The sequence below is a fragment of the Colossoma macropomum genome, unplaced genomic scaffold (assembly GCF_904425465.1).
Source record: "Colossoma macropomum unplaced genomic scaffold, Colossoma_macropomum, whole genome shotgun sequence".
NCBI lineage: Eukaryota > Metazoa > Chordata > Actinopteri > Characiformes > Serrasalmidae > Colossoma > Colossoma macropomum.
Genome location: NW_023494798.1, coordinates 22,535,451 through 22,552,246, shown reverse-complemented (window position 1 = coordinate 22,552,246; position 16,796 = coordinate 22,535,451). Strand labels below are relative to the sequence as shown.

At 40.5% G+C, this 16,796-nt stretch overlaps 1 protein-coding gene across 1 annotated transcript in view; it reads left to right on the top strand.

Moving 5' to 3' along the window:
- Positions 1 to 225: 225 nt before the first annotated feature.
- Positions 226 to 16,796, top strand: part of si:ch73-386h18.1 (zinc finger homeobox protein 3) — a 32,598-nt gene continuing 16,027 nt past the window's right edge. The window contains exons 1-3 of the mRNA XM_036584584.1: positions 226 to 499; positions 9,090 to 11,819; positions 14,901 to 15,129. Coding sequence (XP_036440477.1) covers positions 9,126 to 11,819; positions 14,901 to 15,129 — 2,923 coding nt within the window. The 5' untranslated portion in view covers positions 226 to 499; positions 9,090 to 9,125. The remainder of the gene's footprint in view (positions 500 to 9,089; positions 11,820 to 14,900; positions 15,130 to 16,796) is intronic.

Here is a 16,796-nt window from a genome sequence, read left to right as displayed (position 1 = left end):
ATTTTGAGGAATAAAACCTACAGTTAGATGTTATCTCGGGGTAATTCCATCACTTTTGCCCCCCTCCCTCGCGCTGTTGCCCCCTCCCCCGCCGCCAGTGCTGGACTCTTATTGATCCAGGAGGAGCTAATTAGCCCTTCCCGTCGTGACTGTGGAGTACTGCGCATGCGCACTGCCTTAATTCCAGCCATTTCTTGCAGGAAAAGTAATTAGCAGGAATAAAGACTGAACAGTTTTTTCTCCCCCCCTTCAGTGTCGTCAAACACCACTTTCGCCTCTTCCTTCTAACCGAGCCAAGGCACGCCGTTCCGCGTTACAACCAAATATTCTCTTAAAGGCTTTAAAAACAGGAACAAAAAGATAAGGATATACCTCTTCACTCCAGAGAATAACCTAATCTAAGCTAACTGACCAAATGGAAGTAGGGGAGTGGGATTTCTGACCGCGACGCCTGTCCGCTGGAATACGGAGAGTACGAGAGTAACGCAGACGGACCGATGTGAGTTTTCTGAATGCTGACTGGGATTCACTGTGGGGGGATTTATCTGTGTTTTCAGCTCGTTTAGGTTACTTTCTTCGGTCCCGGTGGGCTTGTGTTCGCGAATACAACACCCTCAGTGTTTTCGCTGTGGTCGTGGGGAAGTTTAGTTTCCTCGTTGTCGTTGTTGTTGTTGTTTTACCTGTTTTCAGTCGGTCCTCTTCGCCCTTCTTCGGTGTCAGTCGTGAAAAGAACGTGGCTAAAATCCTCTTTCAGAGCCAACCGACCGTTTTTTTCCAGTTGTTTCTTTTTCGTAGCTAACAAACATGGGCGTAGTGTGTCCGGCCAAAGAGTTGTCTAAAATGGTGTCCAGCGGTAGCGGAGGGCTGGACTGATGGTAGTAAAGCAAATACTGTCTGTCCTTGTCCAAAGAGGTCCACACAGTGATGTGTTTTCCTCCTCGGCTCTCCAGCTTTGTCCGAAGTACCTTCTTCTTCCTCTTCGGCTGCATTTGACTTAGCTTAGCCTCCTTGAGGTGCTCGAAGAAACACAGGCAACTTTGTGCTGCACTGGGATCGTTGTGGGAAAGAAAAAGACTCTGAATTTTTGCTTTGGCCAAGAAGGACGTTTAATTCCAGTTAAATCTTAAGGAAAGGACTGTGCTGTAACAATGAAAAGCAGCAGCTTATATTGTGCAGCCCTATTAGGATGATAGTGATTCGGCGAATGAACTGTTGCTTTAAACAAATATAGCAGCATATAGACTCATAATACCTGTTTTTTTTTTAACTAAAGTGCTCTCTCTCTCTCTCTCTCTCTCTCTCTCTCTCTCTCACTCCCCTCTAGTCTTAGAGAGTAGACGTTCAGAGTTCCACAGTGCCTGTATATTTGACCATATTAGTGAAAGTAAAAGCAAGTGGTTTCTGTAGGGAGAGAAAGCAAGCAAGCACTTTGGTCTGAAGGTGGCTGTGTAGGGAAGGTCTTCTGCACAGCAGGCTGTTTCATGTTCAGTGCATCATGGTGGATGAGGGGGAGGGGAGAGGGGGGAGGAATGCAGGGTCAAAGAGCCCTGACACACAGGTCAGAGTGCACGGTGTTAGAGAAAGAATGGTGAAAAAAGACAGATAGGTGAAAGGAGGGAGAATGAGAAGCTGAAGATCCGAGCTGACAGGAGGAGGGGGACTCCGCAGGGAAGCAGAACTGAACTGAGGGCTGATCACAGGAATCAGATGGCTAGGTTGGGATCTGTGTGTTTATGTGCGTGTGTGTGTCTGTTTGTTTGTTCTATCAGGTTTATTACTACTGCTCTAAACGTGGTCAGTCAAAGCATGTTTGGTGTCTTAAGTTTGCTTCACTAGTTTTGAACAAGAGCTACGAGGCTGATATATTAGAAGTCTGTCACCTTGAGAGATGGATTTTTAGCTACATTAGCCTCACAAAACTAAAAAAGGAAACCAGATACATGTCTCAGGGGATGGACTACCTTTATGATGAGGAGAAACTGTGTAAATTAGACTTTTCTATCAAGAGTTCCTTTAACGTATCATATTTATATGTGTTTTACTCTATTCTCATCTGTCATAGGCTGTCTTGTTCTGTGAATGCATTGTGTTGTTGTATTTATTGTTAGGTTAGGCTTAAGAATTGGTTAATGTGTATGTCATTTTGGAGCCTAGTTTTAGAATATTGTGTACTTCATTTTTTTATACTGCGCTGTCACATTTAATTGCTCTAGGTGGAGTGTATAATGTGCCTTTATACTGCGTTCACTCATACCGTGTGGTACAACAAACATAGGCACTGTCTTATCACATAAGGCCCTGCAGGAACGTTTTTTTTTTTGTTACACTGTATACTTGTATAAGAATGGGATGGCAAAGTTCATCTTCATCTTGAACAATATTTGCAATACTGATATTGCAGAAGGCTGTTTTATGCAAATGAACCAGTGACCAGTCAAAATAGTGCAGTCCAACATTCATATCATACATCTTACAGCCTTCATATCGTCTATATAATGCAGCTCAACTTTGTAATTATTCATAGTTGAGAAATTATTTTGTCTCTCAGCAGGTTAAAGGATATGTGAGTAGTAGAGTGCCTTTTATCTTAGCTTAACAGAATGACTGGAAGTCTATGGGTGGTAGGTAGTTGTATGGCTCTTTATTCTAGCAGGGAAACATATCCCATAACAGCTTTAGAATTCAGTAGTTAAGACTGTTTACTCTGTTTATGTCTGTGCATTAAATTAGGTAATAAACATTAAGAAATAATGAAGTTGTTGTTGTGCTGTACATGGGCTTTCTAAATACAATGTCTTATAGCAGAGAACATGAATTAAATAGTTTGTGTTGGTGTTTAGACACCAGGAAGGGTCTTCCTGGAGTTTACATGATGTTCTTGCTAGGGATGTTTTGGACTATGGGTTCAACTAAAGTGTAAATGCTTGAAAGCCAACTCTCACTATTCATCAGTAATTCACCTTTATAACCTAATAATTGTCATATGTAGCTGTGAGAATGTGAGTGTACTGAGTGGAGAGTAGATAGACTCAAGGTGTTGACAGTTGTAGTACATGGATTAAAAGTTAAGTTAGTTTAAAATGTTAATATTTGCTGTACAGTTGTGCCAGGTATCTTAATACAACAGTATAGACCTACCTATAGCAAATATATAGTGGCTATAAGGAAGTTGATGGGACCTCAGCAACATCTATCAGCAGTGACTCCTCCAGGCCTGCCTCTGTGTCGCTGCATTCTCCGTGACAAACTAGCTGAGCCCTAGTTGTTTACATTGTTCCTATGATTTTCAACCACCCAGCAGCCAAATAAACGGATCAAAGAGAGTTAGAGGCAGTGTATCATTGTGCTGGGAATTCATAGATGCACTAAGGGCGCATTTTAAAGTTATTTAGTGTTATTGCTGAGGTTTCACAGGGATTAATACCTTCTAGTTCAAATTAAAAGAATCAATTTTAAATTCTGTGTGTTTTGAGTATTATTTAAAATAAAAAGATGATTTTCTCTTGTGTAAGCCCTATTCTCAGTCTTATTCCTTTTGTTTTTGAGCTTTACAAGGGGTGCTTTACGTCTTACTGACTTTTTTCTGTGTCAAACTCTAACTGAATAACAAGGGGTAACAAGGGGTCTCTTTAAGGAAGGGTCCAAAGTGTGACAATTTTTCACAAATGAAAAAGTATAAGAAAGGATCGGTGCTTATCTCTAAACAGCAAGTAACAAAACAAAAAAAGATCCATGCTTTTTAAAACAAGGCAGCATGCTATGTTAGGCCAGTTGTGTGAGTAGCAGGACACTAATTCATTATTTTTATCAGCCTTTTTGGAAGCATATTATTTCGCCATGGCAGGGCTATCAGAGTCAGTGAACATGCCGCTGAAATGCTACGACAATTTTTCCATATATAATTAAAGGCAGCATTATTTATTGCATGTTATTCTGTGGTTCAGATATGGGATCTTAATTTTTAATGTGACAGGAATGTCCTCTGCTGACTTGTACTGTTCTAATATACCATTTCTGATGGTAGTCAGCATGGTACCAAATATCATTATGGATTGTTTCTTCTATAAAAAGAGTTAGTGTTTTGAATATTAATTTATAAGATCAGTTTATCTATGAGCAGTGAATAGGATTAGGAGTTAAAGCCACTGTAATTAATATTACTTTACTAAAAACAGAAAAATCTTGTTTGAAAAATGTGCTTGAATGAATGTTCACTTTTTAATATTAGGAAAAGGTTCATGAATCATATTAGAAGGTGTAGAAATAAACACAAACCTGATGAGGTTTACACTGCAAATGTAGTGCACTGTAAGATAATGTGGTCAGAAGGTAGTAAACCTTCATCATAAAGATCTGGGTAAAATGGCAGTCATTTGTGACAGTGTTTCTCTTTAGCTCTATTTGGCTTTGATTGCAGCAAATGTGTAACTGGTCAGTCATTATTGTGTTTGTGGTCCTGCGTGCGCATGCGCTCACCGGCCTTCTCTCTGCTTATCATAACAATGGCTGGGGAATGGGTAGAGCTGAGCACGCTCACTGATCTCTCTCACTCACACTCTTGTTCCCTCTCTCGCCCTCCCTCCCTTGCTCACCCTCTCTCTCTCTCTCTCTCTCTCTCTGTTGTCACACTGCGCACACACACACACACACACACACACACACACACACACACACACACACTCACGCTACCAAAGAAACAGTCCATGGGGCCCCTCTTGTCAGCTTAAGCCCTGCTCTCCATTACGTCCTCAGTGCGAGTGCATGTGTGTGCGTGTTACATTAATGAGCACTCCCTATACAGGTTTAATAAAGACAGACGGATAACAGAAACGATTCCGTGATTGAGTCTCTCAATTCTCATCAGAATCCTTAGCAAATATTGAGCTACAGTCCACTGTCTGTTTTAGCAGAGCAGTGGCAGAGGAAAAGAGAATCACTTATTTGCTGTAGCTCTATAATGTTCGAATGGTAGTAGCCGTTTATAAGAGATGCTCAAACTGGAGTCAAACAAGGGTCAGTGTTGTTGTCAGGCACACTTACAGGGAATGGACATTGTAAATGTGTGGGCTGTGTATTGGCAAGAACCTGGTGATATGATACATATCATGATACAGGGATTACGATTCAATATCTTGCGATTATATTGCGATACTGTAAGCAAGGCGATGTATTGTGTATTTTTAATCTAATTTTAAGAAAACTGTCAGTATAAAAAACACACCACCTTATGCATAAAATCTGAGTAGAAGTAAAAGTCTAATGGCTAAAGATGGATTACAGCACTGCTGTCTAGCAGTCGGGGGTTTAAACACAGGACAAAATGAACCACTGTGTTCCATTAATCTTTGCATGTAAACTATTAATTAAAAATCGATAATGTGTTTTCAGAATTGATACAGTTTCACAATATATAATGTGGCTTTGTTTAATAAAGAAAGTAAATACTCAAGTGTGTCGATAATTTCTTACATCCCTGGTAAATCAGATGTCCCCTATTATTTGATGTGTCTATTATTTGAACCTTTAAGTAATGAGGAGTGTATGTCTAAAACGGACTCACACTCACACACACACATAATCTTACTGATTATCAGTGATTACTAATGATTAACATGTTATTTCACTAACCGTTTAGCCTAATCACTGTAATAGTCCTGTGATATTGGTGGGTTATGTACAAAAAGGCTTTTTGTCTGTATGATTCATCAGAGATAGACTGTAAATACTCTAAAATGAATGTAAGCATTCTGCACTTTAACCTCAGTCATTGTTTCATTTGAAACACTGTGTGCTGCTTGTGTTTGTTTTGCATGTACAGTGGTCTTTTGTGTTGAGGCTTTGTTTAATAAAGAAAGTAAATGCAATTATGAACAAATATGCTTAATACCCACCAATGACCCAATAGTATGTGTTGGGGACATTATACATGAGTTTAAAGCTGCTAAGCGTTATGATTGATAAGGTTCTCAAATCTTTATGCAGTTTATGATGTTTATAAAAATAATAATAATAATAATAAGGGATACACAATTATATCAGAATTATATTAGTATTGTCAGATACTTGCAAAATTGTTTATTGTTAAATGCCAAAAAATCATGTAATAATAACAAAAATAATAATACATTTTAATGTCAGTGCCAATCCAAACGTTGCTTATTTTTCAAAAAAAATTTCAACAAAAAACTGGTAGCTAATAAGTAGGAGTAACAGCAGACGTGACAGAGGAAAGCACTAGTACTATGACACACGGTCCACGTTGTCCATGCAGCTTTTCAAGTCTCATATGAATGGTCACATTTTGAGCAAATGCAGTTACACTATGTACAGATCATGCGGATACATTTTTAGCCTCTGTTATAGCGGACAGTTACTGAACAAATGTGGAGCTCTCACCTTGTAATTACTTTGGCAGTAATGCATGAAAAGCTGTCATGTCAATAAAGTGCATTGAATTGAAATTGACACAAGTAGACTCTCTAGCAGTCTGACTTTCCAGGGAATATATCTTTAGCTTTCAATAGCCAGTTGAACTGTTGAACTGTGCTTAATGTGTTCTACAACACCAGCCATCCTCTGATGAGTCAACAACATTCATGATGAGTTCCATCATGAATACTCAGCTAGTGAATAGTCAGTGTGTTCTTTGATCTATTGACTCAGTTTAATGACAGTTGTGTGTCCATATAAACAGGCCTAGATTGAAAAAAGAATTGACCTTGGGTCTCTTGGGTACTTTATTTCTCTCCAAAGCCAAACATTTCCTTAATATTTCCTGTTTCAGTGTGGGTGTTTACCTTATGGCCTTTTACCCCTCAATGTGCATGTTGTTTTATTCCCTGGGGCTTGATTCAGGAAGCATACCAGCACATCAGCATTCTGTTTTGAGTTTTGTCCTTTGTTGATCTTCATGGTCTAGAATAAGGAACAGAGGAGCCCAGCTCAAGTCCTGGAGGGCTGGAGTGCAGCACAGTTTGATGATTTCCCTGCTCTTACACGCCTACTAAACCTGGTAATTAACAGATTAAGTTCAATCAGGTGTGTTTGAGCAGGGAAATCACCAAGCTGTGCTGGATTCCAGCCTTCGAGGACTGGATTTGGACACCCTTGATCTAGGACTACATTTTTTTTTGTCCTTTTTATAGACAAGTTTAAAAGCCTCATTTCTCTACTAGTAACACCTAGCCTATTTTATCACACTGCCTGGCTTGACTGACTCTGTTTTTCCAAAGTCCTCCGGTCTTTCTCTCTCTCCTAGTCTTTCTTGTGCTTTTTTTTGAAGTCTCTTTTGGCTCCTGAATGGACTTAGTGTTTCTAATGGAAATGGTGCATTAAATCAAAGATCAAAGGCAAGCACACAGCAGAGGGGACAGCTGTACAAACAGAGAGAGGGAGAGAAAGGGGAGGAGGAATGAAGAGTATGGGGGTTACTAACTGTCGAGGCAAGTATACAGGCTATATTTCTTTAACAATATTGTGGCTTAGTTAAAATTAGGCCCATATCTGATATGACACAACAGTAGGATTTGTATTTGTTTACTTGTGTTGGTTTTATTAGAGTTAAACTAAATCAGTGTTTTTTGTAAAGCCATTGACTGGACCAGATGACTCCATGTAAGGTAGACGAAGGCTGTATGTTTCATATTGGGCACGATCTTGAAAGAGTGTCCTAACAGTATGACCAGTACTGTCAGTTTTTACTATAACTTGTTATGCAGGAACATTAAAAAAAACACGTTTGCGTGGTAATTGGTCTGAGAGGTGTCCCAAAGAGAGTGATAATTAACCAAGCTGCTAATGAGGTACATTACTAATTACAGCACATGCACACAATGTCTGAACAGACATTACATGTTGTACACGTGTGCTTCGTGACCGTGCTCCTCTTTGCTCTTGTGATGCTGAGCTTTTGTCTTGCCTGTAAAGCCTCTTGATCTAGGCCTGCGGATTGGATTGAGCTTAAGTCACTGAACATATCCTTAGCACAGTGCTAGCATCCTGCTCTGGCTTCCAGTAAGTTGCTTAGCATTCACGCTATTGATTTTCCTATAAGCACTTTAAACCCCTCCAGCAGTCAGGATAAGAAAGAGCTCAATATAACAGGCTGAATCTCTGCACAATCTGCACTTTTAAACTGGGAGATTGAGCAATTACTTCCACGTGCGTGCACACACACATACATGTTGCACCGTGTGTGTGTGTGTGTGTGTATATACAGTATAAACGCATTTTTAAAATGTATTGTATTCTGACCACATACCCTTCACATACAATCATCGCACACTCCCACAGCTAACAGCGCACATGCTCACTCCGAAACGGACTTGTTTAAAGTGCACGATGTAGGAATATATATTTTAAGTGTAACATAGCTATATCAGATCTAGGTATTAACTGAGGCCTGCTGTATGACGACAGATGCTGCAGAATGCCACACAAATAGAATTAAATCAAAACACTTCTTACTCAAATAGCTCAAGGGCTGTTGCAGCTTAGGTCTCTTGAGAAGCCTAAGACTTTAGGGAGTGTAGCCTGAAGGTGCTAGCATTGAACAAACCCCTCCAGACGCAGCCCCCTTACTCTGTTGTCTACAGTTCACTACAGGGGAACTTGCTGCTGCAGAAAGAGAGATGGGTGAGAAAAGGGACAGACAGGCCGATAGATTAATTGAAGAGATTTTAGTGATTCCAAGAAACTTCCCTCATGTAATATTCAGCTTTCAAAAATGCAGCATGGCAAAAAGCTATTGATTGCAGTACAGTCTTTTTCCCCCTCCTTTTTAACCTCTCTCTCTCTCTCTCTCTCTTTCTCTCTCTCTCTCTCTTTCTTTCTGGTTCTGGGGTGTTATAAAATGATCCATAATTTTAACATCAGCTTTTGTTTTAAAGGCATTTATCTTAAGTTACTGTATATGGGGTGAAGTATTTAATTCTCTTTTGGTTATTTTGCACAATAACATTTTTACAATCTTTTGCAGTTCATAATGGATCATATATCTAAAGAGGTTCTCACTTAAAGTTCTTTTTAATAAGGATAAGAAAATTAATTACTTAACCCTGCCTTTCCCACTTTCTCTTTCTTTTTTGTAGGTCAGGGTGGGATGAGTGTGTCCAGTAACTGGGAGGATGGAGTGCTGTGACTCTGTCTCACATGATGGAGCCTCCGGCCCTTATACAAACCAGCCTTTAGGGTTCTGCAGCCCAACTTCCAGCCTACTCCTTCTGCCTAGAGATAAAGCATCTCACCTGAGCTCGGCCACCCAGGGTGAACCAGGGTGGAGGGAAGGAACAGAGGCAGAAGACAAGGAAGAACAGAGAACCTCTGGAGATGGATGTGAACATGGCATTGGTGAAAAGCAGGTTGATGAGTATGCTGTGGGTGAGAAAGGAGGAGAGTTAAGAATAGAAATTGATGAGGAGGATGATGAAGTTGATGAGGCAGAACTTCAGATTGGAGAGATCGTCTACCAAGCTGATGGTTCTGCTTATGTCCTAGATAGCCTGTGTCAGTTGCCAAGTGGTGTCGTTCCATCCTCCTCTTGTCCCCCCATTATTAGCACATGCCATTTTTCTTCTTTTCAGAGCTCTACCTTGAAGAGCTTTCATGTCTTCCACCTGCATCACCCCAAGAACTGGTGCCACCTGCCTGAAGATATCCTTGCTTTGCTGTCCCACCAATCCAAAGATAGAGCTTCTGCCAGGGCAGGTCTTTCTGAAGCAAGGCAGGTGCTGCCTAACAGAGCCAAACCCATCCTAGTGTGCTTTTTGTGTAGCTTGTCATTCAGCCGCGTGCATGCATTTAGAGGTCACATTTTACATCAACACAATGTCATGCTTAGCACAGAGGAACAGCGCCTGCTCTTACTCCAGCACACTTGTGCCATCTTGCAGCCTGTCGGCCCAAGCCAGCGGCCACTCCTCAGCTTCCTAGAACCAAAAACTAGCAGTGAGCATGCTGTGTCAACCCAATTAGCAACCACAAACCCAGGGCACAACACAGTGGACATGCTATGTCAGGAGGAGAGGGAGAACCTCCAGATCTCTGAGCCAGGACTCCCTCTCCAGCCCTCTCTACCCAGAGCTCCCCTTCCTACCTCAGCGCTAAGCCCTGCCAAAGACCCTTCAACCCTGGGCAGAGAGGGCACACAGAGGAACAAGGATGATGACTTAGGTCACAGAGAAGGAGAGGAGAGTTTGAGTTCAGAGGTAGTTTGCGCTGCAAAGGACAGTGTGAGCAGTATTAGCAGTGGCGGACAAGGGCGCATTAGTGAAGAGGCTCTTTCAAACCAAAGCATTTCCAAATCTCCCAACTCTGTCACCATAGCAACCAGCTTTATGAACAACACCAAATCTCTTACAGACTCTGAGATAGAGTGCGGAACAAGCTTTAACTGCCACGGCCCTGCTCCAGCTTCCCCTATTGTGCAAACCTCACCCACAGCCTCTACTCCAAAAAACCAAGAGAGTGCGATGGGAACAGAACCAAGCACCCTGTCAGAAAATGGCAGTGCCATGGCAAAAGAACCAAACGGCCAGCTGTGTGAAGACAACAAGCTGGCCTACTCTGACCTACCCAGTCATAGCAATTCTCAGTCACCTGCCCTTAGTCCAACTGTAACCCAGCTTAACAAGTCTCCACTTGAGGATGCTAGAGGAAGTTTGTTGACTGGGAGCGATGGGGGTTTTGTTGCTGGACGGGATGGTGTCCAAGGATCGTCTTACGTTTTTGGGGGTCAAGTAACTATGACACACTCACGAAACTCCTGCAAGACGCTGAAGTGCCCCAAATGCAACTGGCACTACAAGTACCAACAAACTCTGGAGGCCCATATGAAGGAGAAGCACCCAGATTCTGATGATGGACAGTGCCCTTATTGCAGCAGTGGGCAGAGTCACCCACGCCTGGCTCGGGGGGAGACGTACACTTGTGGGTACAAGCCATTTCGTTGCCAGGTGTGCCAGTATTCCACCACCACCAAAGGCAACCTGAGCATCCACATGCAGTCGGACAAACACCTCAACAATATGCAGAATCTGCAGACACAGACACTTCCACATGCGCCAACATCCCAGCCTAGCCCTCTGTCTCACACGCCACCCATCCAAGCCACGTCACCCTCCCCTTCTAAGCTCCAGGGGCGTGCATCATGGCGATGTGAAGTGTGTGACTATGAAACCAATGTAGCACGGAACCTTCGCATACACATGACCAGCGAGAAACACACACACAACATGCTCCTCTTGCAGCAGAACCTGGCACACATGCAGCGCCAGCGTCGGCACAATGCCACTGAGCTTTACCGTTACTGCCAGGGCCAGAGTAAGCTGCCTGACCACAGTGTGGTACTGCCACCTGGTGAGGTCTTGCAAGAAGCTCCCCAGAAGCAGGAAGACGGAGATCCTCCAGAAGGACTGTTTGAATGTGTGCTATGTGGTCGTTTCTCCTCAGACAGCCTGGAAGCTCTTAGTCAGCACCTGACTGCACAGCGCTCACTGCCTGATGCTGATTGGAGGAGCACAACCGGTGACGCCCATCATTGCCGGCTTTGCCATTATGCCACTCCTCTGCGGGCCAACTTCCAGCTGCACTGCCAGACAGACAAGCACCTGCAGCGCTACCAGCTAGCAGCACACCTGCGAGAAGCCAACAGTAACCACGGAAACTCAGAAGAAGAGGAGGAGTGGCTACTCAGGTGTGTCGCTGCTGGTGTCCAAGTGCAGCTACGGTGTAATGCATGCAACTACGAAGCCAACAGTCTGGAGAAACTAAAACTACACACAGTGAGCTCCAGACATGAGTCCAGCTTGAGACTGTACAAGGTAAGTTCTTATTAGTTGATGAGTTCAGTTTGACATTGTATGTTTGTGTTGTTAATAATCCCTCATGCACCATGTAGTTGAAAAATGAAATATTCAGAATTATTAAAGTGTTATTTTGTTGAAGGAAACGTGAAATACTTTACACACACACTTGTTCTGACTGCTCGTTTTTCATCGTTGTTGGCATTTTATTTCTTCCCAGAAAGTAAACATTTTATATTTACACTGACAAGGTAGCGTGATTTAGAAAGTTATTGCTTGTTGACTCACCCTTGAATAATACATACGTACTTCCTCAGCTGAGATGGCTTTGTTGATTTACTCTGCTGTCACCACTAACCACTTCAAACTAAGCTTCAGCTGCCAGTTCTCAGAGATTCAGTGCACCACAGAGAATGTTTTTGTGTGTGTTTGTCAGTTCTGTCTCCCAGTTCTAACGCATCTCCCTTCATTCTACCACTTAAAAGGGATGGGCATTTCAGTCAAATTTGGTATTCAAAGGCATTATTTGGGAAAAGAACTTCGAGCCCTTAGGGCTACAGGCTACTGCACACACTCAGCATTTTACTATTAAAGTACTGTATTAAATTAGACCACAAATCCATAGTAGGTGACGTGGCTTATTTACACTTAAGTCTTTTTGACTAGACTTGTCACATTGAAACTTACTCCATTTTAAACCTTTGAGCTCCAAAACAAAGAGTTTGTGTACCAAACATGATAAATTCACCAGTTTTATTCCACTAAATCTGTGTAATTAGAGTGTAAAATGAGCTTGAGCTTGTTGTTAATTGGTGCTTTTTTGTGATGCTTCCTATGTGCTGTGGCTGCACTTTGTACTATGTGCTTCATGGCCCTTCTCATCTGGTGTGCACTAGGCTTTTGATGGCTGCGGTAGTCTTCCTATGTTTCCCTCTTTGGATTAAACAGATAAGAAACTTTGACCAAAATGTAAGACGCAGGACCTTCACTGACATCTCATAGTTTATAAATTTGATAATGTATAATGTTAGAGAGAAGCTAAATTGCTTATCAAAATGTATTATTATTCATTATTATTTTTATTATTATTATTATTATTCGTAGTAGTAGTAGTAGTAGTAGTATTACTATTTGAAAATAAAAAAATCTTACTCCTTCCCATTACTTAACCAGTTTTAATTAAATATATATTTTTTTAATTTATAATGTATTATTTATAATAAAGTTTGGCTTTTCATGAACAGTTGTACCTGTAGCTGAGGTTAAGGTCTAGAAAATTGCAAGAATGGTCATAGCAACCTGAAGGAGAAACTGCTATCTTGCCCAAAGGCCTCTCTGGTCTGTTTAGTAATGGAGATTGATTGTATGTTATTTTTTCCCTCCTGCTAATGTGGTCCATTAGCCCACCACATCTCTAATCAGTTTAGAGTTCAGCAAAGAAAGTGGACTGGTGTTTCTCATTGTTTGCGTGATTGTGTTTTACACACTCAGTGAGCTAATTCTCAATGAATGTCTGATTGAAATCCCATCTTCCTTGGTTTTCACTGTTACTGAGACAGTGAAAAAGAAATGTAGAATACAGTTTGGTAGCTTATTACCTTGGGATTGGGAATTTGACTACTTTACCTTTCAGTTTAAGAATATTCTGTAGGTGTTTGATGAAGGTGTTTTTAGCAGCCAGCAAGAAGGCAATTACTTGTTAACAGTTCCAGCCAGATCCCATGGTAGCTGAACAGTGAGAAAAGTTTGTTTATGAAATTTATGAAATGGAAAGCTTCACCTTTGCTCTGAGATTTAAAAAATTGCTGTTAAAAAGAACTCAGGGAAATGGCTAAAATATACAGTCAACATCATGGTGGATTGTGGCAGGTGGCTAAGCCTAGAGCACTAACTTGTATTGTATTGTGATTTATAGGCTCTATGGCATCCGGTAACGATATTCTTGTTGTATGTGACTATTGTTTACGAAAAGAAGGACATTAATTAAAAATTAAGTAAAAAAAAACAAAAAACGAATATTCTGTTCACTGTAATGCAGTGTCATTGTATAAATGTTTATGCACTGGTGTTGGCAAATACATACAGGAAAAATATCAGATATCGGCTTCGCCCCACAATTCCTGTATCAGTGTATCCCTGTATAATGGAAGGCAGTTTGTTAGAGTATGCACCAGGTGCTAGGAAGATGAACTGTGTAATACATGGTAGGATATAAAGGAGAAAAGGGATCTGATCTGATGGTATGTTGTGTGTGTGTATACCTATATACAATATACAGAAATGTATGTAGTATCATGGCAGTGGAGAGTTTTCGTATTGGCTAATATGAAGATTGGGAATGCATGCACAATTTTAAAGCTTGGTATGACATTGTAATATTTAATGAAGTCTTTTTTCTCTTTTATTATATATATATATATATATATATATATATATATATATATATATATATATATATAAACACTTTTATTCATTCATTCATACTGGCAGCTGCACTGTACATGTGTGAAAATTTTATGATGAATGGCCCAAAATAAATATTCCATAATTTTTTATTTTAATTACTTGTAATAAATGGAAAAATGACATACATTATTACATTAATGTAAGTTAATGTAATAATGTATGTAATTTTTCCATTTGGGAGATACAAGATTTTGTTATGACACTGAGTTTTTTTCCCTGTCTCCATGACAAGAATTTGGTATTCTATAGGTTGTCCACATTTAAAAGAAGTACAGTTTAAAACGTTTTACTGAACATATGACAAAGGCAGCTTGACAAGCATTTCAATCATATGTTGACCCATTTGGTCAAAATAAGGCATGTTTGCATATGCACAGTCATAGTAAATCAGTGTATTTGTGTTATACCTTTGTTTCTTGTGTTGCTTTTTAAAGGAAATTGAACTTGGTGAGCCTGAATGATGTAGCACGGTTTATGTTGCTTACATCTTTTATTCCATCTATGTAGGAGCCCTACTGTATCACTGATTTATATGCAGCTACTCAGGGAATGTAATTATGCTTTGGTGGTGTACAAGGGACAGCATTTGAGAAGATATGACCAATTTCTTTCTCTCATTTCATCCCTCTTTAGTACCTACAGCAGTTTGAAGGAAGCGTGTCTGATGGTGGCTGGCTGCACTGTGTACTGTGTGATTACTCCACCCAAAACAGCCTCAGTCTTGTGCAGCACTCCAATTCGTTGAGTCACCAGAGGGGGGAAGGACTGCTAAGACTGCAGCAAATCCAGAAAGGCTTCCAGGATGAAGAGGAGGAGCTTGGTGCCATCTTTAAGATCAGAAAGTGTCCTGCTCAAGAAAACGGTAAGAGCGAGAAATGCACGGCCTTTCAGCGATTTCTGATTTGTTTTCTTGTAGGTCATGTATCCACATTTAAGGGCAGAGACTTGAAACTCTTTACAGAATCACTGAATAAGTAAATAAAATGAAACAAGAGCTCCCAGCTTTCAGTAAGAAGACTGAATACTACAAATGATGATTGGCATAGTTTATAACTAGCCATGCTGGTTTGCGTTGTTTCAGGTAGATTTTGAGTAGGATTGTTTCAGATCCCTCTGAATAGATAGTTTGTCAAGGTTAGCTTTTTGTCTTGTTTACTGCTAATTTAAGCACTTGTTCAAACTCTGTGCTCATAGTGGCAAACTGTGTGTTTAGATCTCGTTTAGTAATCTGCTGTATGTACTGGGAATTTTGTACAACAGTTTTGCACAGTAAGTTTTAGCTGTTTTGTTTTTAACTTGGGTAAATATAAGTTACACTGTAATGAACTCTACTGACAACTTTACTCAAAGCATTTAAATGTGTTTTTAAGAAATAATGTGTAATTGCTGCATATTTAGAAAGATGCTTTATTTGTTTTTTGTAAATCAGAATAGAAGATCTCTTTTGGTAAGTCTCCTATGTTGTGCTTGCTGCTGGAGTGTGCAGCTGTAAAAGATGGCAGAATGGCAAAGGGGGAGGGGTTGAAAGACGAGCAGAAAAACAGCAAATCTGAAAGAAAAGAGAACAAGAGAGAGGGCGGTTATTTACTCTGGGGTAATTGAGAGAAGCTGGTGGTGGAGTCAATTAGCATTTGGTTCAAACCCCAAATCAGCTCAACTAATGACTTAAACAATAGCTCAATCCTTGAACTCGGTCAGAGAGAGAGAATGGGAATGAGAGTGAGAGATTTTTGTAGAGAATGGCAGGAATTGATTGTGTTAATTTATCTGCCAATAATCAGGCTTGTTACATCCTCACTGCCCAGAAGGAGGCCTTGCTAGGGGTGGTGGCCAATCAATGCAGCCGATAAAGGCCTCACCCACTAACGAGCAATGAGTTAATTAATGCTACCCAATTAATCTCTAAAGGAAAGAGGAGAGACAGAGCAATAGAATTTGCTTCATGTCCAAATTCCTTACGAAACACATGTTCAGGCTTTCATGTTTGATTTGTAGGTTTTCCTGATTTGTTCCTGTCTTCGAGGAGCATGTTTTATTCAGGTTGGATATACTGTTTGGTTTAATCCTAATAATGTTTGCTTGAACTTTTTGTAGTTGATAAAAATACTTTGTTATTGGTTATTGCTTTGTTATTCCCATCGTCCTTTACAGTATATTATTTGAATAGGATAGGAATGACATAAAAATGCCATAAAAATGCTTTACTTTTAATTTCTAGACCTACATGCAATACTAATCCGTACTTGTCAAAAAATATTTTTTGCTGCTAGATATTCCTAGTTAATTATAGTTGTAGTGTCATCATAGGGACATTCAGTGGCTGTAAAGAAAACAAAGGTCCAACACACATAGAGGGAAATAAAAAAAGTTGCTTGGGGTTTACCTTCCACTCGGGTTCATCTCTGACACTGTTGGCTTTTTGAGCGTACGACTCCAGCTGAAAGCTGTGAGCGGTGCTAAGTGACTGGTTGTACTGAGTCTTTTAGTGAAGAGGAGGCTGAATAAACAGTGCTGGAGTGGATCACTGTG